The sequence below is a fragment of the Cyprinodon tularosa genome, unplaced genomic scaffold, assembly GCF_016077235.1.
Source record: "Cyprinodon tularosa strain WSP-4 unplaced genomic scaffold, ASM1607723v1 ctg125, whole genome shotgun sequence".
NCBI classification, from domain to species: Eukaryota; Metazoa; Chordata; class Actinopteri; order Cyprinodontiformes; family Cyprinodontidae; genus Cyprinodon; species Cyprinodon tularosa.
In genome coordinates, this window is record NW_024038059.1 from 576,662 (window position 1) to 603,532 (window position 26,871).

General features: G+C 41.5%; 1 protein-coding gene across 1 annotated transcript; it reads left to right on the forward strand.

The window, feature by feature from the left end:
- Positions 1 to 1,589: 1,589 nt before the first annotated feature.
- wdr26b (WD repeat domain 26b) lies at positions 1,590 to 26,871 on the forward strand. The gene is made up of 14 exons (XM_038276525.1): positions 1,590 to 2,307; positions 4,245 to 4,344; positions 7,398 to 7,454; positions 11,719 to 11,855; positions 20,087 to 20,184; positions 20,276 to 20,432; positions 21,436 to 21,574; positions 22,972 to 23,112; positions 23,679 to 23,798; positions 24,633 to 24,778; positions 24,896 to 24,974; positions 25,116 to 25,245; positions 26,267 to 26,461; positions 26,561 to 26,871. Exons 1-14 carry the CDS (start codon positions 2,003 to 2,005, stop codon positions 26,584 to 26,586), a joined length of 1,830 nt encoding a protein of 609 aa, XP_038132453.1. The 5' UTR covers positions 1,590 to 2,002; the 3' UTR covers positions 26,587 to 26,871.

Genomic DNA, 26,871 nt, shown 5'->3' on the forward strand with positions numbered 1-26,871 from the left:
ATCAAAATAGATATATACAGAATTAGGGGTGTCTTAATCTGATGTTGATATCGTAAATGGGTCCAATATCAGCCAAGGAATGAATATCGGAATATATCTGCCTTCCTCTAAAATCTCCAATATTGTTTAAAGTTTATGTTCTTTTACTTGATGTTAAATATTCTTCTCTGTTTGACTTGATCAAGCTTTTCTATCATTCCATACAAGAATATATTGATAAAAGTATGTATGATTTCATGCTGATATCGTATCGGGTTAATATCAATATTGGTAAATTCTTAAACATGCAATATCGATATCATATCGGAAATGAAAAAGTTGTATTATGGACCATCCTATACAGAGTCAAAACTCAAGTCAAGGGATAGATAGATAGATATAAAGAGCAATAAATTATAGGTGGGGCAGTTAATCTACAAATAATGACTCTTGTACCCAGAAATAATAAATTATTCTCAAATAAAATCTAAAATGGAAAAGTAAACATAAATCCCATGCAGGTGAAATTATTCAACAGTTTCTTTGGTGTGATTAACTATAAAGAGATAAGAATTTTACCTGGTGGTTCTTGGGTAAGAAATTGTCATATGGTTTTTAGCAAAGACAAGTTTAAAAATTAGAGTTTTGGGGAAGATATATCTTATCAACATCTGCTTAACAATGTTCATTTGTTCTATTTAAAGAGATTTTTTTAAATGGTTAAATTTTAACTTAGTAGACTTAACAAGTTATTTTAAATTCAATGGCCGTAAATGTGTGGCCACAAACTTTATCTAACAAGTAGTGAATTAATCAAGCTGTATTGATCTACTGAAGTTTATTTAAAAAGTTTAATGGGGATGGTGTACACCTTGAAACCTGATTTGTGTTGTAGTGATGTACAGGTAATGCTGTGAATTAGGTGTATGCACATAAGGGTTATAAATACCCTTTGGATTTTAGAATTTCAATAAAAATTACGTTAAAATTATATAGGCGTGATACCAGACATCACAACTGCCATCATTTTCAATTTAACACGCTGCATATAAGTTATAAATTATTGAAACAATTAAATATTGTACTATAAATAAATATTACAAAACCAAAAAAGGAGATGCCATCAATAATATCTAAATGATCTAAACTAGATGTCAAAAGGGAGGAGAAGGGAAACGAAAAAAATCCTGCAAGCCTTGCAGCAGAAGATATGTATATTATGTGGTGCAACTTTTTTTGTATATATTTTATTATGATATATTTAATTAAATAGTTCCAAGTTTAGCATTTTAAGATATCATAAAAGTTATTATTGATAGTAAATTATCTATTTAATATAAACAAATGGTTTTAAATTATTTTACTGCAGTTTACTGAGTTTAAAAATTGTAATAAATCATTTACCAGTCATTTACCATTTAACTGCCTAAAAACATGTGTGCATCTAAAAAGAAATGAAATAATTTTTTCAATAAATTTTTAATATAATGGCCAAATTTAAAGTAATTTTATTTTTTCTGTATTGTCAGATATTTTAGTTATTATGCTAAATCTGTTCCATGCAACACCCATGGATTATATTCTACTCGGAAGCCTGCTAGTGTAGGAATTTCCGGCTACGTCAGGGCGTCAGGACTCCATTAGAGTTGCAGCTGTTTAGAGAGAAACATCAACAAAAAACGAGCTGACATTAGGCTCTGAGTCTGGCAACAAGGCCTTCAAGGCTCCTTCTGGAAGCGTAACCTAAATTTCCCACCCGGAGCTTCGCCGGTTTCTAACCACGGCCGCTCTCGGTGAGGAAACTCTGGCCTCCGCTTCCTCCTCCTCCGACTCGGACACCGGCGGAGCGTCGCCGCCCCCGCGGAAGAAACACCGAGCCTCGGCGGCGGAGGGAGCAGGAGAGCCCGGGGCTTCAGCCGTTGTAACAGGCCTCTCTGGAGTTGTCCTAGGACTTGCAGCGCACTCTCAAACCACCTCTACCATCCACTTTAATCGAAGCGTCGTTAACAACTTTAGCAGCAACATGCAGTCAAACGGGGCAGGACAGGGACAAGAATCCTCTGAGCTTCCCTGCCTGAACAGCGCACAAAACGGGGAGTCATCCTCGGCCGGTGGGACTCACTCAAACGGGCTTCTGTCCAGCGCGGACAACGGTAACGGTGTCGGTACCAGTAACGGGTCTTCTGTGGGACCCTGTTCGGGGACTTCGGCTACCTCCACGGCCTCGAGCTCGGAGGTGGGCTCGCTGAAAAAGAAGAAACGTCTGTCGCAGGCAGAGGAAGATGTCATACGATTAATAGGACAACATCTTCACGGACTGGGGCTGAAGTAAGTTTATCCAATATGTCAGTGGAGTAACTTCAGCAGACGATAAATACTAACCACCATTTCAACCATAATCTGCATCGCTGTTTCTTTTAGTGAAATACCAGTTGCTAAAAGCGCTATTAGAGCGCTTGACATACACAAACATGGGGGGATGGGGTAGTAAGTTAGCCTGTGAGCTCGGCAGTTGGTAGGAAGAGGGGTCCATCTTGCACAATAACAGTTAGCTTCGAAGCTAACTTCATTAGCCTGTGCTGATGTGCTCTGCTCTGACATCATTTAAAATAAAATAAAAAACAAGCCACATGAAAACAGTTAATCATATGAAACTTAACAACCAAACACATTTCTGTAATGAGGACATCATGTACTGTCAACATGTATGGATTTCGCACTGGATAAACGCATTACATCATCCAGTGTTATTCTCGTATATTCGCACTAAAAAAAACGCTCAACTTTTTTTCTATTTTTATATTTTAACAATCCTTTTACATCACAGTAAAATAAATTAGTTTATTTCGTGAAAGGGGATGTTGTCGGAGCTTCTTAACGAGGTGCTAAAGCAGGATTATCGAGTTTGTTGTGTACCTGTTAGCGGTTCAAAGGCTGTTGCGCAAAAAAAAAATGCGGATAATTTTTTAAGGTTACTGTATGGATTGTCAATCCGCAGTGATTATAGCTTTTTGGGGTTTTCTTACCAAAAAAAAAAAAACATTGTTATCCAATTTTTTATCTAGATTAGCGCATAATAGGTAAAAACACAGTAATAACAAGGCTATATCTGGTTGTTATTGCTCGTCTTTTCCAACTCTGCGTCTTTTTAATCCGTCATTTTGTGAAGCTGTGCAGATTTTGAAATATAAGACTGTCCCCCCCTGAAGATTGTTATGTCTCTCTGGCATTAATGCCCCTAATTCCTGCGTCTGATCGTCACAGCTATTTGTTAGACAGTCAGTCATAGCCCGTGACATGTGTTTATTTTGAGGGCATGTGTTTATTTAAAGACGCGACTCGGGCATTTGTTCTTGAAATGAGCAGAATCGGATGGTTTCATGGCGGCTGGGGAATGCGCTCTCTACCAGCTGTTTTAGATGGAAACGCTTTGCTTGAATCTAATTATAGCCACGGTGGGGGGTTTCAGGATATGCATGTGTGCACTCGTCGTTTTAAAGTGACTGTTGTGTGGCTTTAACCTGTGCTGATCTGTGGTGCCCAGCTGGGAAAAGTAGAACAGCTTTTATATGAAAATGACAGCCTTAACGTTTCTGTGTTCATTGGGGGGGATGAAACAGAGCCCCTATATTTCAGCAAAGGAAATACAGGAGAAATCAGTATTGCAGTCAGCTGGATGAGAGGCTGAACACAAAGCTGCTGCGCCACTTCATTGATACCTGAGAATGATGTCATCATGCTGAAAGGTGTCAGCCCCCCCACCATCCATGGCCTCCTCAATTTCATTATCTCAAAACTCGCATCCTGACATGCACATTGATGGTATCCTTAGATGGGAGTTGGTGTTTGGACAGATGGCAGTTGTTCATGTTGACAAGCTTGTGAGGGGGAAAGCTTGTCCTGTGTAAAAATCCTCCTACTGTCCACAAGTCTGTGCTCATTTTTCTTCACCCATAAAGACCTATTACATGTCCTTTTGTGTAACAAGGTGACATGGATGCTTGTGCCACCTATTTTAGCCCATTAAATTACGGTAATTTTCTCTGTAAGATAACTTCATATTATACAATGCTTTGACATTTTAGCATCCTGCTGACAGAGCTTGCAGTTTTGATTGCAGCCAATGTTGATGCTGAAAAGCCACCTTCATGCTTAATTTCAAAGTCACCCCTCCTTAATTTTCCTTCCCTTTTTTAGGTATTGTCTCTATACATCAGCATAACTTTGTCTGCCTCTCCTCCCTGCCTGTCTGTGTGTGTCTGCAGTCAGACGGTGGACCTGCTGATGCAGGAATCAGGCTGCAGACTGGAGCACCCTTCAGCCTCCAAGTTCCGCAGCCACGTCATGGAGGGAGAGTGGGACAAGGTTAGTTTAGAAAGTCATAATTGATGAGTTAAGGTTTTACAAATGTGCAATTTGCAAATGTGCTTGAATCTTTTGTACTATGAAAGTGTGAATATAAAAAAAATAAAGAAACTAAATGTCTAAAAATCACTTTTTTATATAATAAAAGGCATAATTCTTTTGATTAATGCTTTGTCGCAAATACAGCCTTTGATCAACCATTGCGCTACAGCTATTCAAGTCTAAAGTTTAGCATTTTCTGCATAGATACAGAGTTTTGAGCATATTTGATAAAACATCACTAATTAATCACTTTATCTGACTCTGACCTATTTCCTATGCTGTAAAATTTGGAGTCGATTGGTTGCAAAGAATTCCTACCTGTTGAAAATATTGACTTTTTGTATATAACCTAAAACCTTACACTATATTATACGATTCAATACAACTTACTGACTTTTTTTTTATAATTGCAGAGTTTTTTTGCCAGGGTTAAAAAAATCCTAGTTTTTAATAATCTAAATAACAATGTTTGATCCAGTATTCAAAAATGGAAAGATTATAGTCAGCAAGATATCTTCTGCTGCAGGACAAGTATCTGTCATACACTCTACAAATGTGACTTTGGAAGAAAGACCTAAAAATGCCAGTGTGTAGTTTATTAGCAGCCATTTAAGGGATGCATCAATACATATAAGGTTCTCTGTTCAGATCAGGTCACAACTAACCTCTAAAATAATTAACATATAATATTAGTATTAGAACTATCCATTTAAATCCAGATTTAAACTTAACAGCATTTGATAAGACTAGGGATGCACATTTTTTCACATCCGATCCAATTCTTATCTTTGAATTTGGATAACTGCAGATCTGAATACTTCACCTGCGCTTATTTTTTACTTAAACTTTATCACTATATTGTTGGTTTAATTTTGTTTCGTAAGAAGTTTTCATACACTCCTCTCTACAAGCAAGTATACGTACACATGTACAGATGTATATCCCAAAAGGCAACTTGAGATTAGATTTCAGAAAAGGAAGTCATAAACAGTCATTTGTATTAACGAGATAAATCCTGAAAACAACTGATTTAATAAATCAGACAGAATTCCATAAAAGGGGGGAACCTTCCTGCTGTTCAAGATTTTTTTTTTATCTAAATCAAATTTATTATAGAAACAGACAGAATAGATGTGCCCCTTAAAGTCGGACCCAATTACACACATCTAGAATTTTTTTCAATATCGGGATAATAAAATGCTTCTCTATAAAGACTGAGGTCGGAGGACCAGAACTATCTATTTTGACTAAACTTGAGCTGAAAAAATACTGATTCATGAGGACTGAATCATCGTCCCAGTGCTTTGTCTCCCTAAAGCACACAACATCTAATTAATATACATTAACGTTTAAGGTGCGTACATACTTTTACAAGGTGCTGTAGGCTGAGAGAAAATCGTCCCTACGAGTGAATCGAGGGCACGCCCTCAGGTGACGTGTTGTTAAAACATTGTCTTCCTTATGAATACATAAAGTGGTTTACAGCAATAGGAACCTAAATCCCACTAAAAGTACTTTTGCTTCCATTGCAAAATTGTTTAGTAATATTTCTGCAATTAAGTCTTGAAATTAAGTCTATTGAATAACTTTGTAGCTTTCTAAAAGACTATACGTATTTAAAATTTTAGAGTGATATAAAATGTTAGATATAAATCTAGTCTTCAATACAGAACGGAGTGTACCCTGATGCCAAATTAAGGGCGGTTTTTTTTTTCTTCTTTTTTTACTAATTTTGAATTGTAAGTTCTGCTTTGAATATTCAGGCTTTGTCTGCTTTAATACCTTAGTTTAAGCTTAGGGCCCTGTCACACCTTAACAATTTAGCCAGCATATGCCTGACGTTTCAGAAACTTCTAAAACGCAGGCCTACGCAGAACTTTCTATGTATTTTTTCAGTTTTGGGCGTATACATAGAGCATTTATAACGAGCCTAGAGCATATGTCCAATGACAGACTAACTAATGCATAACGCACGGCAGCTCAATGCCGATGAAATGTCATAAGCCAGTGTCCTGAGGGGGGCAGCGAGGCACCCAGCCTTCATAAAAAGATGTATTTGAGTGAGGTTTCGACCTAACTGCTGTTTTCCACCTAAAAAAACCCCAAAAGAAATTAAATGAAAAAAGAAAGAAAGAAGGTTTGCAGTCGCAGCAGATTCAACGTCATGTCTGCTAGGGCGCTTGTTGGTCGTGGGCGTGAATGCAGGGAGGATCCATCAAACTCACCTTCTCTTTCACCCTGTGATGGGGATGCAGTCTGGAGGACAACTGACAGTTTTCTTTTGTGAACCCACTTTGATACCAGAACACTGCCCATACGCCATTATACATGTTCAGCGGTCGTCTGAAACACGTCCAATATGTTGATATGCGTTGGCGATTACATCTTGATAAGTTACGCATAAGTTATGCACAAGTTACTTATAGGTTTTGGATAAGCTGGAAGCCATGACTTATGTGGAACTTACTTGTAACTTATGTTCCACGTATCGCTGCCACACTTCTCCACGCGTGCGCCATAAGTTGACATGTGCCAGCGTACTTCAGCTTGCTCATAACTTATACAAAATGTACCCATAACATATCCAACGTATGCCTGTGCTTTTGCAAGATTTTTCGTACGTCAAGCATATGTTGTCTAAATCGTCAAGGTGTGGCAGGGGCTTTAGAAGATTACAGGCCCTATTTAAAAGAAGAATAGTGAAATAATGAACTTAAGCCAACAAATTTCACTGCAGCTTGTTGTGGTAACTACATGATGTTGGTGGCAGGTTTGTTCTTCATAAAAAACTACTTGTAAATTTAAACTATTATTGTTTCTTCTGCTTGGTTTGACCAAACACCATGAATAAGTAAAGCTGAAAGCCTCACGTTTAATGACCATTAGCTCTACACCACCTTATGTTTATATCACTGTTTTTTTCTCTCTCTTTGGATGCATTGAAACTGCTGAGCTAACAATTTTTCTCTCTGTGTCTTCCTACCATCATGCACCCTTTGTGTTTGGTCCAGGCTGAGAATGATCTCAACGAGCTGAGAGCACTGATGCATTCTCCCAACGCTATTGTGGTAAGCTCGCTTTGCCCAGAACCTGAACTGGGCTGAATGGCAGTCAGTGGGCACGCAGACACTGCTGGAGGTTCCAGAACTGTAGCTTTTTAAACCAGGTTTGTGTTGTGGAGCAATAATAAGCTGAAAGGTTCTGGATAAAACCTCATAAAAGGCCGAGTTAGGAATGGAGCACACAGTAGATTTACGCAACAAATATGCTGTTTCTGTTTTGTTTTTTAAATGGATATTACTGACTAACTTTAGGAGTCTTTTATGTTATCATTTTGTGTTTTATTTGTCACATTTGATGCAGCTGTAGTACTACTGGTTTTATAATCATTTATACTTTTGTTTTTAATTTACTTTCTTTTCTTTTTCACTTATCCTCCTGCAGTGCTTTAAAAACACGATAAAACTGCAAAGAAAAAGCTCAATTTGAAAAAGAAAGATGTTTTGCCTCATACAACAGTGAAGTTAAACAGTTGGGAGATGGGTTGCTCTAAGGTCATGTACTTTTAGAAATACAGCATGTGGGTGGATGCTGTCTTGACTTTATGCATTTTTATTTTCAACTCAGCTTGTATCAGTTGTCAGGGTCGTGCTGCATCCAAGAGATAAGACTCAAATTTAATACCAATGATGTGCGCTGCCCACACCGATCAGTAAACACACTTCTTGTTCTCTTAGCGTTAGATACAGAGATTAGAAAGGTTGATTTTAGCCACAGTAAATGTTTTAGTGAAAAAAGCAGAGTAAATATTGTGTTCATGATTCAAACAGGTTCACTCCTCTTTATAAATGTGCAAATTATAATCTTGTTTTCAAAGTTTTAAATGCCGTTTACTTGTTTGAAAATAAAACCAAATTAGCTTCATTCTGGTACACAGATCGGCCATTCTTTTGACTTAATTTATACAGTTGCAATCTTTAAAGTACACAAAGCGATGCTGACTGTAAGTTAAGTGGTCCACGAGTGAGCATCAAGCTGTATAAGTAGTTAGAGGAGAGTAGGAGCATTAATAGCCTTTGCTTTTCCTCCTTCCTGTCTTCATAGATGTGTTTTGTTCCTCCTGTTGGGGAAAAAAAAACTAAACATTTAGCTCTATAGAGCAGTGAAACCTAGTTGGTATGCTCTTTGCACTCTGATATCAGTCATTTTGGGTTGATAAACCTTATATGCTATGGATGAATGAGGCAGGAAAATTATTTCCAGATCTAAGTTCTGATAAAGAGAAAAAACAGAAGTTGAATATCTTTATTTGCTTTATTGCAAAACAGTAATGTTTTTATTATTGGTATCTGGTGTAAGGGCTGCATGATATGAGGAAAACCTGAGGTGACATTATCTCTTGTGATACATAAATGAATACTTATAGTGCATCTAGAAAGGAATCACAGCACTTCACTTTTTCCACATTTTATGTTACAGCCGTATTCTAAAGTGTATTACATAATCACTTTCTTGAGAAAGAACCTGTATACTTAAGATGTACTCTTAAGTAATTAGTATTGATGTATATTTGGTTTAGATTCATAGCAAAGGAAATAAAAATTACATCTGAGGCAATGTTTTGTAATTCTGTGGAAATTATAAGTAATCCAATGAAAGAATGTGGCATCTCCTGTCTGTTTTGATGAAGCCCTCCCTTCTCACTGAAATAATATGCATAATGTGCTTGTCCAAATAACATGCTCCAGCCCCCATTATTTGTTTGAACGGCTTTGATGTTTTATTCCCTGCAAGACTGAAACCCGGACAACTGGAGCACTACACTTTAAAATATTTAAAATACACATCAAACTATTTTAAATGTGATACCAAGCTGCTCTGAACACGCAAGCAGACGGACGTGCAACATCACAGCCCCTGTGCAGCACATACTGGTGCGCCTTGGGTGCCTATTGGATAAGAAACATTAGATGCTAAACTAGCGCATCATACTCTATACCATCCGTTCCCCTTTTCCTCCTGCTGACGGAAAGTGTGAAAAATTTAGCAGTATGTCTCAAGAAATGTGGAAAATTGGTACGCTCAATTATGAGTGCAAAAACTGCAGGGCATTGCGCACAGTATGTGGGAGCCTTCAGCTGTCATGACGTTTCCAACTTTGTTTTTGCTAGCACTATTTTATGCTCTCCGCAGGTTTATGTGGTTGTTAAATTTCCAAATTTATATAAAAAAAAGAAAAGTGTTCTTTTCCAACCAGTAAATGTAAGGCATTTAAATGTTCCTCAATTCGTCTTTTTTTTTTCGGCCAGTTGTTTGCGATCCACCCACATCTATGAAGGGGTGGGAATCTAAAGAGATCCGTATAATTGGTCAAATACTTCAAATACCGCTTCTGTGTCATTGATAAAAGACTATTTTACAATCTGTAAATGTAAACATTGATTCAGCCATTTATTGTACTTTATGCAGTTTTGTGCTGCATTCTTATCTTGAAGCTGCTTTCTCAATGAAAATATTTTTTGATATATTGTGCAGCCATTGTATCAGAGAATCCTAATAAAAAAGAGTGGACTACTGATCTGCTGGAAAGCCAAAAAAAAGATTTGCAGGTATGATGATTTGAAAGAAATCCTGCTATTTTAAAAGGCTTTAAACATGTTTTAAACACAGCGTGAAATAATGATGTTTCTCTACACTGCAAATCAATAATTTGAACATTTGTGTCTTTATATTATGTGTAGCCTCTATGTAGTTGCTATAGCAGCGTATCTAGTCTAGATATGCACTACTTGAGAAATGTTGCTACTAAATGTTGAAAATTCTAGACTAATATTAAGAAATGATTTCTTTACTGTAAAACCCTTTTTAAATCTGGTATTGAACACATCCTGGGTGATTTAGATAAAAGAAGACTCAACAAAGCATCGTCATTTACAGATGTTATTAAACTCTGTCCTGAGTGATCAGATTTCAGGAACCTGTTTTACATACAAAAGAGCAGCTAGCCACAAAGCAGGGTGGTTATAAACTTGACATCAGCAGGATGTCTGCTTTTCTAACATCTCAGAAACATTCAACCACATGAGCTTTATTATCAGTCAGGGGTCAACCTAGTTCAGAAAAGTTCCAGTATTTGGGCTTCATATGCTTGATGAAGGTAATTTGTGGTTAGATAGATATAATATGGAAGAAATAAAATAACATTTGATTTTAAAAAGCTCAGTGTCAGTGCATAGACACTAAAGAATTTAAACTACAAGGCTTTTTCAGCTTGTATACTTTTTACTGCATTAGTGACAGGACATTTGCCAGACACAGACTATGTTTGCACAGTTTTTTTTTTTTCTTATGATGTAAGAACATCAGTTTGTATAATCAGGTCCAACAAAAACATTAGAAAATCATTGTTGGGGGGAGAAATATAGTCTCCCATACAGCATCCTGACATTTGTCAATCAATAGAAACCCAGTTTTGAGGGGATGTTTTGTTTTCCCAAACATGCATTTAGAAGTTAATTATAAAACTCTAATTAAATTAGCATTATCTAGAGCATATTCCAAAAACATTTCACTCACAAGATTGGTGATTGTGGCAATTCTGTTAACATTAATTGTTTTTTTTTAATCGGAGCAATCCATTAACTGTTGTGTAAAGTCATGTTGGTGTGTGTTTCCAATGTTTGCAAGGTTTAGACTGACAAGCTAAAGCACTTATCGATGTTCTAGAAGATCTCTGAAACCATATTACCGGTAGGTGTCAGTCCTGGTAGAAGCTTCAATAAGCACCTCGTTTACAAAAAACTCAGAGCATGGAGCTTTTTTTTCAGTTTGTTGATATTAAGATTAACTACCATGTCACAAGTTTTACTTGTATACAGAAGGGCTTCATTAAAATCAAATTTCTTGTCTTTACATGTAGCATTGTAAAGAGAAAGCATCTCAGTTGACTTTTTTTCATTGCCTGTTTCTTTAGAGAAACACACAGAATCACAACTCTAAACCTCAAACATGTAAACCGAATCCTAAAACAGCTTCTGCCTTCAACTGTGTACTTTTCTAACAGTGGATCTTTTTCAAGGAAGGGGAGCTTTATTCAGCTCAGTGTGTGGGAGCTGTGGCCTTGCATCATTACACTACCACACCCTCTATGCAGTTTGCAGACACTATTAGATGATTGAATATTAACCTCTCTATGAGGGTTAATGAGTATCATTTACCTCAGAGTCCCTACCTGTAGCCAATTCATTAAGGTTTTTTAACTATTTAATGATTTAGTGTAACTTAAAAAATGTTTTAATTGCATTTTTTTCTCTTTCTTCTCCTCCTGCTCAGCGTATGAAGTTTCTACTGTTGCAACAGAAGTACCTTGAGTATTTGGAGGATGGCAAGGTCCTGGAGGCTCTGCAGGTTCTCCGGGGAGAGCTGACGCCACTCAAATACAACACGGATCGGATCCATGTCCTTAGCGGGTACTTTGACTGTTCTTTGTTTATGGATCATTTACTGTAAGGAAACTGCTGTAAAGGATCCCACACAACAGTGCAGTATGTGTCATCTCAGAAAAATGCACAGTTTTGTCAGTTAATGGATTACATCCATTTTTTCTGAAATGTCACTTTGTGTGACTTCTTATGTTTTTGTTTGTTTTTATATATGGTTTCATAATAGCCAGGCTTGTGGTACTTTGGATGAGTTTATATATACAGTTTAAAGGAATTAAGATAAACTTTGATGAAAAGATAAAAAACAGAGATGGCTACAAAATGAGTGGCTTCAAAGGGAAACCATAAAATTAGTGCCACTGGCTACTTGAACAGTACCAGTTAATTTTCTGTTTTGAAGAGATCGAATAAAGGCCTGAAACTGTAGAGGAACATGCTTAGGTTTTCTCATTTCTAGTTGGTGTTAAAAGCTAGTGTTAGATTTTAATTCGGTGTCGTGAAGGATTTATAACTCAGTAGAGAAGCTAATGAGATGTGGAAGTTGCAGAAGTACATTAGGGATAGATTTGAGGCATTTACTGGTTTGTGTCAGATATGAGGAGTTTTGGTTGTTAAACTTTTTTGTACATTTTTCTTGTAAGGGTTAAGAACCACTGCTTAAATATATACCTGTGTTGATAGTTTGGCTCTTTAACCTTGTATTTTGCTAGTATGACTAACTTTTTCAGAACTTTTGTACTTATTGTTGCAGATTGTCAGGTCTTGCTTCCTAATCATTTGCTTTTTTTTTTGACAGTTGGTTATTTTAAGTATCACTCATACAAGCTTGATCTTGCCAAGAATAGGAAAGGCTTGTATCTTTGGGGTTTAATAGAAAGCCTCATCTGGGACATTTTTGGGATCTGCTTTGAACCACAAGTTTTCTCTAGAGGCTGCAATGGATTCTGGCAGAGACAGCATTAGTAGCCCTTGTGTATTATTCAGCAAAGAGCTTCATGAGTAATTTTGTCATGACAAAAATTAAGCAGTGCTTAAGTTGATGAACAAAATAAAGAAAGCTCCGAGGACCTGTGGTCAGGCCAGTCAGTCAGTGGGATCTAAATGTATGCTGCTCTTCTTAAGTCAGCAGGTTATGTTTACCCCTATGAAAACTATGAATAATATGATAGTAAAGATAAACCCAGCTCATGACATGAAATATATGTAATGTTATGTTTACAAGAATAAGACTGGACAAGTTTTTAGCACCCTTTTTAATTGAAATGAAAACATAAAATTTTAATGTCATACACCAAATCCCATTTGAGATCATCCTTTCACCCGACGATCTGCATATTTTCTTTGCCCCTAAGGTATCCCTAAAAATCCTTGAATTGGAAAGGAGGGGAAGTTAGTCATAAACCATAACCAATATGGCTGCATGGGATAAATGTGGGTTGTCACAAATCAAATCTTGCTTTTAGGGCTCCCTTTCTATTCCTAAATAGCAAAGTAGGTGGTACTCCTTAGTAATGGAAAACGAAAGTTACGTATGTAACTACGGTTCTATGAATCCCGGATGACCGCCAGAGGGCGGTGCTGAAAGCACTGAATGTTCCCTTCGGGCATGCGCAGTTCGAGTAATTATACCAACAGAGTCACACCTGTGACACCGGATGACCACTCAGAAGCTATATAGCCTGGTGTCATCCTTTGCTCTGCTCCTACAGAATCTTCTCGCAAAAGCAAGGATTCTGAGTGACAGAGAAGCTCTGGCGGTCATCCGGGATTCATAGAACCGTAGTTACATACGTAACTTTCGTTCTATTTCATCCCTACTGACCGCCAGAGGGCGGTGCTGAAAGCACTGAATGACTAATGCCAACGATGTCACAAGGAATCCTGAGCACATACCTCACAGAGGAGGCCCAGCAGAACCTTGTAAAAGGACCTGACCCAGGGGATGAGGGGCAGCCACATTGACACTGTAGAACCTGGTGAAGGTGGTTGGGGAAGCCCATGAAGCAGCAGCACATATAGCTTCCAGCGGAACCCCTCTCAAAGCAGCCCAGGAAGCGGTGACGCTCCTGGTGGAATGTGCTCTCACACCGACTGGCAGGGAGCAGTGACCTGCAGCGTAGGCGTGGCAGATGACACTCACAATCCAATGGGACAGACGCTGTTTAGAAAGAGGACAGCCTAACCTTGGACCCCCATAGCATAGGAAAAGCTGGTCCGAGCGTCTCAGATTGGCGGTGGCTGCAATGTATGCCTCCAACGCTCTTACTGGGCACAACAACTCCGACTCATTCTCAGTTGTACCAGATTGAGGCTGAAACCGAGCGAGCCGCAATGGCTGGTTACGGTGAAAAGGAGACAACACCTTAGGCACAAACGCAGTATTAGGCCACAGGGTAACACCAGAGCCATCTGGATTCCACCTGATACACCTAGGGCTGACAGAAAGAGCATGTAGCTCGCTGACCCTCTTAGCTGAGACGATAGCCATCAGGAAAGCAGCCTTGCAGGAAAGCCACTTGAGTTCTGCTTGTGCCAAAGGCTCGAATGGAGGGTGGCACAGAGCTGTGAGAACCAATGGCAGATCCCAATCTGGGGCTCGTGGGGCTGGCCGCTGGCACAACCTACGAGCACCACGCAGAAAAAGGGAAACCAGTTCATGGCGCCCCACTGTACGGTTGTCAACAGTTCGGTGAAGACATGAAATTGCTGCAACATACACTTTAAGGGTCGAAGGAGAGCGGCCCTTATCAAGGAGAGACTGGAGGAACTCCAAAATAGTGGGCACCGAGCAGGAAAGCGGGTTCTCATTGTGGGCAGAGCACCACTGAGAAAAGAGGCGCCATCTGTTAGCATACTGCAGCCGAGTGGAGGAAGCCCTAGCACTCAATACGGTGTGTCTCACGGTGTCTGAACACCCAGTCAGCCTCCCAGGGGCCATGCCCACAGCTGGAGACGTTGAGGGTTGGGGTGCCATATCTGTCCCCCCAACTGAGACAGCAGATCCCTCCTTGCTGGAAGACGCCATGGAGTACCGTGACACAGACTCCAAAGCAGCGGGAACCACGGCCGCGCTGGCCAGAACGGAGCTACCAGCAACACTCTGTGGCCCTGCTCGAGAACCCTCCGTAGAGTCGGCCAAACCAGTGAGAGGGGTGGAAAGGCATGCAGGAGAACCTGCGGCCATGGATGAGCCAGTGCATCCTGGCCCAGTGCGCCCGCCATCCCGGTTAGGGAATACCATAGGGGGCAATGGGTCGACTCCTCTGTGGCGAACAGATCTACCTCTACCTGCCCAAAGAGGTTCCAGATTATGCGCACTACGTCGGGGTGAAGAGACCACTCTCCCGGAGCAGGTGCCTGGCGGGATAGAGAGTCCGCAACCTGGTTCTGCCGTCCTGGCAGATAGGCTGCGCGCAGGGTACACAGACGGGGATACGCCCATTCCAGGAGATCCCTCGACACCTTCAAGAGACGTGCTGACCTGGTGCCACCTTGGTGGTTTATATGATAAACAACAGAGGTGTTGTCTGTCCGAATCAGCACGTTCCTTCCCTCTAGGTGGGGCAGAAGGCACCTGAGGGCCATGTGCACAGCCCGCAGCTCCAGCACATTTATGTGTTCGGTGCGCTCCCTTGGGTCCCAGAGACCCCGAACAGCTCTGTGTTGCCACACGGCACCCCAGCCCATGAGGCTGGCATCCGTGGTGACCACCTCCCTTCGACACACTACTAGCCCCATTGGAACACCACTGGACAAAAGGGTCCCGTCTCGCCAAGGAGCTAGGGCATGGAGGCAGCTCCTGGTCACCATTAGCCTGCGATGCCTGTGCAGCCTGGCGTCTAGGCGAAAGCTGTTGAGCCATCGCTGCAAAGGACGCAGAAGGAGCAGCCCTAAGGGCACGACACGAGTGACTGATGTCAGTTTGCCCAGCATTCGCAGGAAGGTGATGTAGGGAAACTCCCTGCCCAGTCTGAATCGACGGACAAGCTGGAGTATGTCGTCCACCCTGTGAACAGATGGACGGGCCATCATGGTAGCAGAGTCCAGATGCATCCCAAGAAAGGTGGTTGTCTGAGATGGAACCAGACAACTCTTTGCCAAGTTGACTTTGAGGCCTAACATTGACACATGAAGTAGAAGCTGGGACGTATCCCGAGAGGCAGCTACCTGAGAGGGAGCACAAAGAAGCCAATCGTCCAGGTATGGCAGAATCCTGACTCCGGAGGCCTGTAGAGGAGAGAGGGCTGCTTTCACGCATCGAGTAAACACCCTCGGGGAAAGGGAGAGCCCGGATGGGAGCACCCGGAATTGCCAATGGCGCCCCCGATAGGCGAACCTGAGAAAACGGCATGTTCTGCCGCAATAGGCACGTGAAAGTAGGCGTCTGTCAGATCTACTGATGTAAACCAATCTCCCGCCACAATGGTCTGAAGGACCTCTGTTATGGTGAGCATGTGGAAGGGAAGGACCTTCAGGTACCGATTCAGTCCCCTTAGATCTAAAATGGGGCGAAAACCGCCGGTCTTCTTGGCCACAAGGAAGTATGTGGAGTAGTAGCCTCTGGGTTGCTGCAGAGGATCTACAGACTCGATTGCCCCCTTGCCCAGGAGGGCGGAAAGCTCCTGGTCTAGTGCCTGAGATTTCACCGGGTCTGTGATGACAGTCATCTTGACCCGGTGTGAGAGGGGGGGCCGCCGTCGGAACTGGAGCCTGTAGCCATTGGTTAAGGTGGCAACCACCCATGGATCTACGGCATGAGCAGCCCAGAAATTCAGCTGCTGATGGGAAAAATGTCCGACGGCTGGCCCGGTGGCATCATCTTCTATCCCCACGGCCCCTGGGGGCTCTGGGGGGAGGGCGTCCAGGATTTGAGGCCCGGGTCTGTCTAACAGGGCGGCAGACTGGCTCACGAAAGTCCCTTCTCGGTCTCTGCTGCACATCATGGGGATAGGAACCAACAGGTCTGCCACCAGTCTGAGGTCGTGGCTGAACGCTGGGGGTAGTGGCAGGGCGGCCCGAACGCTGGGGAAAGGCAGGTATGCTCCTGCGAAGGCCGGAAAGCTGCTGGCTAGTCTGACGTGCCTGAGCAGTCCGTTCCAGCGCCTCCAAGGCAGCTGATCCAAACAGCTCCCCTGGTACAACCGGGACACCCCTGAGGGTCCTACGGCATGCTTCAGTCAGAGGAGACTGTGCCAACCAGACCTGTCTACGAGCTTGGACAAGGAAAGACATGACCCGTCCAAGCTCTCTGGTCATCAGCGCGAAGGCCTGCAGCGCTGCGTCACTATAACCAATCGCCGCACTTACACCACCAGTGTCCTGAACAGATGCAGACAGGGCAAACATGAGGTGCGCCAGGGAATTGCCAAGGCGGCCAGCACGCGCTCCTGCATTGTACGCCTTACAGAGGAGGTCATCTGTAACCCGACATTGAGTCCGCGGGCACCGGACATCAGGACGCAGGGCTTCATCTGGTGACACAATCAGTGAAGCAACAGCTGGTTCAATTGCTGGCATACGGTCCAGGCCGGCCTTCACTGACTCATGCATGGCAGCTAATACACGACCATCCGAGGAGAGACGCGACAGCGCTCTCGGTTCCCGCCAACAGGCGTGTAACTCCTTCAGGTACTCCTCTGATGGAGGTACAGAAAAAGGAGTAGGAGCCCTTCCACGTCTGAAAAAAGCACTGCCAGAGCTGGATGCCTCTCCTTGTGGGAGTTCCAGCTGCAGCTGCTTCAGGGCCATAGACATGACCTCCCGCATGGAACCGTCACCGGCCTCTCCAACCGCACTCTGAGATGAAAATGAACCAGCCTCAGAGGCTTGAGAGGACCCTGCCTCCTCCTCATCTCTAAAATGAGAAGCGGAGGCAGCCAGAGAGATAACGTCATCCTCTACAACCAGCTCGGGCATTGGTGGGGAAGAGAGCCCAACCACTGGGAGCGAGGGATCAGATTGCCGTGTCTGCAACAAGGACTTCATCTCTGCCAGCTCTGCTGACAACTGCTCCACCCTTGTGGACAGGCCCTGGTCAGGTTTGGCCCGCTTCCTCCGGGGGAGGGGCACAGATGCTGTGGTCCCACCACGGCGCTTAGAACGCTTGGGGGGAACCACCTGCCCAGAGGGCGGAAGGTCCGAGCCCTCCTGGGGGCACAACTGGGCCAACCGGGCCACCCTCACTGCATGGGGCATAAAGCTGCAGTTCATACAGGGGTTCTCAGACAGCGCCTCCAAAAGGTGCTCATGTCCAAGGCAGGTAGGGCACAGGTCGTGGCCATCCTCTGCCTGCAGGGCAGCCCCACAATCTATGCAGCTGTGAGAGCCATCCATGTCGAAGGCCGACAAGGCTTAAAGAACAGAAAGTTATCGAAAATCGGGAGAGGGGGCGCAAACGCAGCCGTCACCAATTACAGCAGAGAAACGAAAGAGGCTGCGAGCACAAGGCAGCCGATACTGGGAGAGGGGGCGAGAACCGCTACCGTCACCAGGTATAAAACCAATAAACCAAAAAAGCTAACAACGTTAGCTGTATGGAAACTTAAGTTGGAAGTAGGAGCGAACAACGCTGCCGTCACCAATTATAGCGGATAAAACAAGAGAGGCTGCGGACACAAGGCGGCCGATACCGGGAGAGGGGGCGAGAACCGCTACCGTCACCAGGTATAAAAGCAATAAACAAAAAAAGCTAACAACGTTAGCTGTATGGCAACTTAAGTAGGGAGTAGGAGCGATAAACGCTGCCGTCACCAATTAAGAGAGCAGACCAACGAAAAGGCTGCAAAAAAAGGTTGATATTGGGAGAGGGGGCGAAAACGCTGCCGTCACCATTTATAATTAAGCAGACCGATGAAGAAGGCTGCAAACAAACCAAAAAAGGCTAACAACGTTAGCCGTCTCCAACTTCGGCAACGAAGTAGACCACACTTGGTTGGGAGAGGGGGCGAAAACCGCGGCCGTCAGTAATTATAGCAGCGCAGACCGGTGAAAAAAAGGATGCAAAAGTAGGGAATATACTGGGAGAGGGGGCGAAAACCGCTGCCGTCACCAGGTATAACACCAACAAACTAAAGAAGCTAACTACGTTAGCCGTATATAACTTCGGCAGTGAAGTTATTCACACTGGGAGTAGGGGCGAAAACGCTGCCGTCACCAGTTCGGAACAAAACAGCACGAAGCTGTAGGTAAAAAGCTAAAGTCGTGAGCCGGGAGAGGGGGCGCGGACGCTACCATCACCAGCAAACAACTCACTTACCTTCCGTAATCTTCAGAATCGACCCGTTGCAGCCCTGGGAGGGCGGAGAATAACCGCAACTCCGGTCAAGAGACAGGGGCTTCAGACAACGGGGAAGTTAGCGAACCGCTTGCGAGAAGAAAAAAGGAGCAGAGCAAAGGATGACACCAGGCTATATAGCTTCTGAGTGGTCATCCGGTGTCACAGGTGTGACTCTGTTGGTATAATTACTCGAACTGCGCATGCCCGAAGGGAACATTCAGTGCTTTCAGCACCGCCCTCTGGCGGTCAGTAGGGATGAAATAGAACCAAACGGCCAGACAGGTAAAAGGGGGAGATGATAAGCATTAACAACAGGAGTTCTGGCTGTGCATTAAGCAGATCTCCCTCTGATATCAAAATGCAGAATTTGATGCATATAATAACAGGAAGAGGATGCTGTTATGGCTGTAGGATGGACTGTTTCTTGAGGCAAATTTATGCACTGATTAGTCAAAGCAGATATAGTTTGACTTCTTTGTTATTTTGTTTATCTATGTTGATGTAGATTCTCAGTCATCCAGGTCATAGTCATTCCGTAAAAGTTCGAAAAAAATAAGTCCAGTGGATTTTTTTTTGTTGAACTTTTACGGAATTTGTTTATCTATGTTCTCTAGTACTCTATGGAGATTTGTCTTTTTTGATTTTTGTTTTGCCTTTTTGTTGCTGCCATTTCTCCATACAAGAATTATTTTAGCATAAAGCATCGTTAGCATGTTTCACAAAAGTACTAACTGTCGGTTGGAATATTTCTGACCTGTCAGACTGATTAAATGAGAAACGGAAGGAGACATTTTGCATCGAAGATGGCTCTGGTTCTTTTAGATTTGGGACCAATAATATTAGTTCTTAACGAGATGTCAGTTGAGAAACTTTTTGTTTGTTTTTCTTTTTTATTATATTTGTTTTTGTGCTATTCTCACAGTAGTTTTCTGTTTTTACTTATATTGTGTCGTTTTCCCTAACCGTGATCATTTTCTTGCAGGTACCTAATGTGTAGCCACGCTGAGGATCTACGCGCCAAGGCAGAGTGGGAGGGCAAGGGCACCGCCTCTCGCTCCAGGCTCCTGGATAAATTACAGAGTGAGGAGATGTTTTCTCTATACCAAGCCTCTGGAGCTAGCACATGTTGCTTCCAAAGATATATTCCATGTGCTTTCTCACCTTGCTACAGCGTACCTGCCCCCCTCTGTGATGCTGCCTCCTCGGCGACTACACACTCTGCTACGGCAAGCTGTGGAACTACAGAGGGATCGCTGTCTTTACCACAACACCAAGCTGGATAACAACCTGGATTCAGTGTCCCTTCTCCTCGACCATGTTTGCAGCAGGTTAGCCCAGGTCCTCATGCAATGAAAACAGTGACAGAAATGTACAATAAATCTACAAAGTTTGCACCACCTTGTTAAATGACAGGTTTTTTGATCTACGTTTGAACCTATGATTGAGGTCGATTAAAACTCCTTTTAATTTAGCTAAAACAGGTGGTTTTTGTAGGCCTATAAATACCCCCCTTCTAACTGCTGTTCTTCTCATAGAACAACAAGTTTATATCTTCTGGTTAATTACCCCAGCTATCATTTTGGTTAGCTAACGTTTTATATATAAAGCTTCTTAAACAGAGGATGTGCCTCCCACGCTTTCAAAACCCATCATAGTTTATGTGCAACACAGAGGTTGCTCTGCACCCCATAACAGGAGATTTCACAAGGTGTAGCATTTTCCTCTGAGCAGCAAGCAGAACAAGTAGATACTTAAGAAATAACAAGCAGAGCTGTGTTGTCAAGATGTATGAAGTCAAGATTTGGCCCAAATATCTGTCCACTACAAAGCAGGGGATTTTATGTTTCAGCATCCCAGTGAACACAAGTTTAGATTTCAGATATACACAAAAAAATAATCTCTTCATGACTGTTGAAATCTTTTGAGCTGGCCCTATTTAGTCAAGCTTACTGCAAGGTCCATAATGGTGGACGCTGAGAAACTACCAAAGAAGGCTGAGCGTGAATGAAATCTCGTTTCTATAAAGTATATAGGCTGTGCTGACATACTTAATATTCCTTCCATTACATGTTTGAAGCTTTTTTCTACAGAATACATTTTGACTAAATGCTTTTCCACATCACATTTTAATGGCTTTGTGGATGCCTTTGGTGCTTAAAGTAGCTGTTAGCAAACTTTAATGTTCTTGTGCTTTCAGTCATCTCTTCTTCCCCTGTATACCCATGTTTAATATTTTTGCAACGCTTTGAGGGCTGATTGCTATTCAGTAGGATGATTAAAAAAATGTATTTATTGAAGATTTTAAAAAGTGATCTGTTTCCTTTTTCCCAGGAAACAGTTTCCCTGCTACACTCAGCAGATTCTGACAGAACATTGTAATGAAGTCTGGTTCTGCAAATTCTCAAACGATGGCACCAAACTAGCAACTGGCTCTAAAGACACTACTGTCATAATTTGGCAAGTGGACCCGGTGAGTAAGAAAACAAATCTTTTTTTTTTTTTTATAATAAGAAAAAAAACGATCTGATTAGCTGATTATTAGCGATCATACAGCGATGTTTTGGATATTCTAGTCTTTAAAGATCTAAACTATTAGAAAAATACTTTTTAAATGTTCAAGATGATATTTGAATAACTTTAAGTTGATAAAAGAGGCTTTACTTTATGTTAAATGGCTTTAAGTGGAACCTTTCAGCTTTAACAAATCACTATTATTCTTCACATATAGATGAGGGGAAAAGTCACTTTTGAAGTTAAACTGCTGCCAGTGCTAAACTGATCCGAGGTTATGATTGGTGCAGATTCTGCGCGTTTCCACCACTTCAAAAAAATTTTAACTCGTTATTCGAGTCCCATATCAGCACTGGGAGGTATACGCATAATGAATAAAACCTTGGTTTTATGGAGAAACTAGTGAAAACACAAAAAATGAGATACAAGAAAGTCTGTTTTTCATGAAAAACTTGTTTTTTTCCACTGATTTGAGAAGATAAATAAGATAATATGATTGTTAAATAAAATTATTTCAGTTTAAAATAATTATCCACAATCAACACAATTATCTATTAAAGTACACCATCCAATTACCTTATTTTAAAGGCCATTGCCAGATCTTCTTATTTACAAAATACACTTATTTGAAGAAATGTTTCACTTTGTTTAGATCAGATTTTGCAGTGAACAAAGAGCCTAAGATCTAAACCTAAGCCATTCTGTATAGTGCTGCCGGTGCACTATTAATCCATCTGTTCTCAGAGTTGCTGACATTAATAGTTGGTGTTGATAAACTTTTTGTTTGGATCCCTCATAATATCTCAGACTGGATCAAACATTTAATGGATGAAATGACAGAGACATAGGTAAAAATGGAACCAGTTAAGAATTAGCTCAAGAACCAGTTTGTGTGAAAGCACTAAAACTGCTTTACAGGATAAACCCTACTATCCCACTCAGACATTGGCTTTAAAATGTATATGGATCACTTGGGATTGGCACCGTTGATTCAACCTCCATGTGAAATTGTGTATTTTTTACATTTTAGTTCAGACATGAAAGGCCTCTTGTAAACTGCACATTTATCTAATGCAGTTAAATTGAATCAAAGGTGGATTCCTCTTGATAACCTTCGCTTTTCTATCAGCTTATAGTTCTTTGGTTTTAGTTCAGGTCCTAAAATGAGAGGAATGATATTGTCACAGTTTATGTCCTCTTAACTGTTTGTAACATTGAAGGTATTTTATAGTTTCTTGCACTAGAATAAAAACTAATCATCATAACCCAAGGTCCCCATACCTAGCGCCTACACATCACCTTTAGGAGTTAAGCCCTCTTGTTCCTCCTTGTTGCTAATTTCTCCCTGCCATGCAGGAGAGCCACCAGCTGAAGCTGCTGCGAACCCTGGAGGGCCACGCATACGGAGTCTCCTACTTAGCTTGGAGTCCTGATGACACCTACCTGATCGCCTGTGGACCTGATGATTGCTCAGAACTCTGGCTCTGGAATGTTCAGGTAAAATAAATTGGAGACGGATCCTGAGTTTAAAGAGGGAAACTTAGATTTTGTTAACATTTAAAAAAAAAACACATTATATTTTCCTTTCCAAACAATTTGGCTTTAGTTGTTGGTGGCACAGATTGTTGGATACACACCTCAATTAATAAGCATATTCATATAAAGATATTTTTTTCAGTTAAAAGAAGCATCAGAAGTCAGAATTTGTTGGGCTATTAAAATTCTGTATATCGGCTTAGGGGAACTCATCTAATGCATTATGTCAGTTTTTGTATTATTCAGTCATCATGATGCACAGTGACTGTGTCCTCGTCACCATCCTCCGTGTGTCACGGCCATATAAGCTCCATCAATCGTATCCTAAGACTGAAAGTGCGATGGATACCCTGTAGTGTGCTGTTTGTACTCAGTGACCTTTTTTTTTCGCCCTCCCCTCCCCTCCCTCTTTTTTTCTTACTCATCCCTCCCCCACTCTTGCTCACCCTGCCTTTTGCTCTCTCTCTCCCTTCCCCCATTTCCTTCTCTGTGTTTCTCCTGCCTCTTCATGTACCATTCTTTGCCAGACGGGGGAGCTGCGGACCAAGATGTCCCAGTCCCACGAAGACAGTCTTACCAGTGTGGCCTGGAATCCTGACGGCAAACGCTTTGTCACTGGAGGACAAAGGGGGCAGTTTTATCAATGTGTAAGTGCTCCAGTGATCTTCTAATGTTTAGAAATACAATTTTTTATCTTTTTTTTCTTCCAATGTTATGCTTTAAAGACAGTTTAAGAGTTACTATAAGAAGTGTCAACTTTACCGTATGTTTTCAACTGTTGTTTTTTTATCAATTTCATGTGATTTACGAATTCATAGTCATCAATAATTAACAAACTTTGCTGCCGTCTCAGCTACATATTTTTTTAGGCATTTCTCTGCCATTTTGACACAGCTACAGCTAGTGATTAAAATTAGTGATTATTGCTCTTCCTTTGAAAATTCAGTCTTTCAAAAAAGGCCAGACTAATAATTGCTGGGTGAAAGGTTCTTCCATCTAGGTTACAGAATTTTTACAGGACAATGAGATTTTAATGAGATAATTGGATGAATGGGGTCAAAGGAAAATTATTTCTAAAGGCAAACTGTGGTCCTGCACTTTATGAAATGGTTTCACAATAAATTTGGATAAATACTAATAAGTTTCTAGAAGCTCACTATACAAAAAAAAAAAATATATTATTTTCCTTCCACTTTATAATAATGTATTACTTTATTTTAGTTTTGATACACAAATTAAATGTGACCTAAAGTGAAAAGGTTTTAGGAGTATAACATCTTTACTTCAGGATATATACAGCCAGCCCATTGAGTCCAATGCTGCATGTCTTCTCCCTCTGTACATGCAGTTCCAGCCTGCGTGCTTCTCAAATAAAGCTTCCCTCAAAACTTGAAAACTTTGTTAAATTAAGGTTGTGGTACCTTGCTTGTCAATGTAACGTTATCCTGTCCGGAACTGAGGGTCCTGCTGTGTTTTCTCAGGACCTGGATGGTAACTTGTTGGACTCCTGGGAAGGAGTGAGAGTTCAGTGCCTGTGGTGCCTGGGGGATGGGAAGACTGTGCTGGCCTCGGACACCCATCAGCGTATCAGAGGGTACAACTTTGAGGACCTCACAGACAGAAACATGTATGTATATTTTAGGACCTCTGGCATTTGTTGCATTATAATGTCTGAATATGAGCTTAAAAACAGTTATATTTTATTTGGAGTGAATAAATAATTATTTTTTAACATTCTTTGCAGAGTGCAAGAGGACCACCCTATCATGTCTTTTACCGTTTCAAAGAACGGCAGATTAGCTTTGTTAAATGTAGCAACTCAGGTAAGCTTATCATCACCATCAGTTTACTGACGCAGGGAAATACATTAGAAACATTTTCTCGATATACATTTTGGATTAATAAGCTATTTTTAAACTCAACATCCTTCACTTACGATGGGCTGTGCCGCTAACTATTTATAGGGAGTGCACCTGTGGGATCTTCAAGATCGGGTGCTTGTGAGGAAGTACCAAGGTGTGACCCAGGGCTTCTACACCATCCACTCCTGCTTTGGAGGACACAATGAAGACTTCATCGCTAGTGGCAGCGAAGGTACTGTGAAACAGCTGCTGAAGGTTGAAGGCAGGAAATTGCTTACAATATAACTAACTTTCGATTCCTCTTGAATCCTGTTATGCTGCCCAGTTTTGGGAATTTCAGGTCCTCTGTCCATTTACAACATGATTTCATGATTTAACTTTTCAGAACGCACAGCTCTTAACCACAGCATGCTTTTTCTTCCTATAGTCACAGTCATGCAATCTCTTTAAAAACAAAAAAAGTAGTTTTCATACAAAAAGAAAAAAAAATCATGGCACGAGTCAAGCTAAGACAGCTGTCCATTGCATCTACTCTTCAGGAGAGAGAATTTGAAAGGATAACAGTACAGAGAACCTGGTATTGGTTGTTGTGGAAATGACCATACAAGCCAACAGTGAAACATGGTGTGTGGGAATCTTTTCAGAGTTATGGGAAAGACAAATAAAGCAAAATCCAGGGTTGTGTTGAGAGTAAATCTGAAAAGAATGTAAGAACCAATGCTGATCTTCTTCTCCCATCAAGACGATGACTACCAGTGATAAAAACACATTGGTTTTGATCAAAGCTTTTTACTGTTTTTGAAAGAAGTGTAAAAATTATCTATATATACAGAAATGTAAAATAAACAATAAGCTTTCCAGTTGACATTTTAGCATTGATGGCTCTATAAGATGTTGATCTTTAGCTGCCAAACATATATATATACACCAAACCCTTTTTAGATTGATTTCATTCGTGGAAAAAATGTGAATTTTTTTTTTACCCACAATTAGGCATTATTATGTGCTTTTTGTTATTGGGACCTTTTTTCGTTTTAACTGTCCACTTGTGTTTGTTTGTTAGGCACTTAAATATATGACAAAATGTGAAAAATGTATTTAGCAGATTGTTATAACAGCATTTGATTTTTTTTTTAAATTCCCTTTTTTGTTTTTTTCTTCACTCAGTTGTTGTTGTCGATCTAATCAGCTGTGTTTCATGCCAAACTGAATTTCTTCCATCTCTTTGTCACCTTTCTCACCAATCCCATCAGACCACAAGGTGTACATCTGGCATAGGCGTGGCGAACTCCCTATTGCCGAGCTCACAGGCCATACACGCACCGTTAACTGTGTGAGCTGGAACCCAGCCATCCCAGGCCTCATGGCATCAGCCTCAGACGATGGCACAGTGCGCATCTGGGGTCCTGCTCCATTTCTCGATTCACAAGAGGCAGACGGACTCAACGGTGACTGCTCTTGTTATACCGTTTTATGCAGAAAGACTTGAGCTGTACGGTCAACCCAGTCCCTATAATAAAGAGTACATGTTTGTGTTTTCTTCTTAGAAAACAGCAGTAACATGGACAGTTGATGGTGACCTACAGAGCAGATGACGTCTCACTTTGACAACAATCCAACAAACCTACGACGACAACAAACCACAAATGGGCAACAAAAATTTGATATCACCAGAGAGAAAGTGAAGGAAACCCTCAAAAAATGTTAACGACCCATCAGAGAAAACCAACGTGAGGAAAAACGAGGCTTCAGACCGGCCAAGACAAACGGTGGACGTGATGTTGGACTCTTGGAGTTTCAGGTCCTCATCCAAAAAAAGAAAAAAAAGAATTGGGATCCCTTTCTAAAGGCCTGGAAA

Bases quoted from the DNA above. Each gene is read 5' to 3' on its own strand.
- wdr26b (XM_038276525.1), top strand. From the start codon at position 2,003: ATGCAGTCAAACGGGGCAGGACAGGGACAAGAATCCTCTGAGCTTCCC. The intron at 11,856-20,086 runs GTACTTTGACTG...ATTTTCTTGCAG, and splicing joins CGGATCCATGTCCTTAGCGG to GTACCTAATGTGTAGCCACG. The intron at 23,799-24,632 runs GTAAGTGCTCCA...GTGTTTTCTCAG, and splicing joins GGGGGCAGTTTTATCAATGT to GACCTGGATGGTAACTTGTT.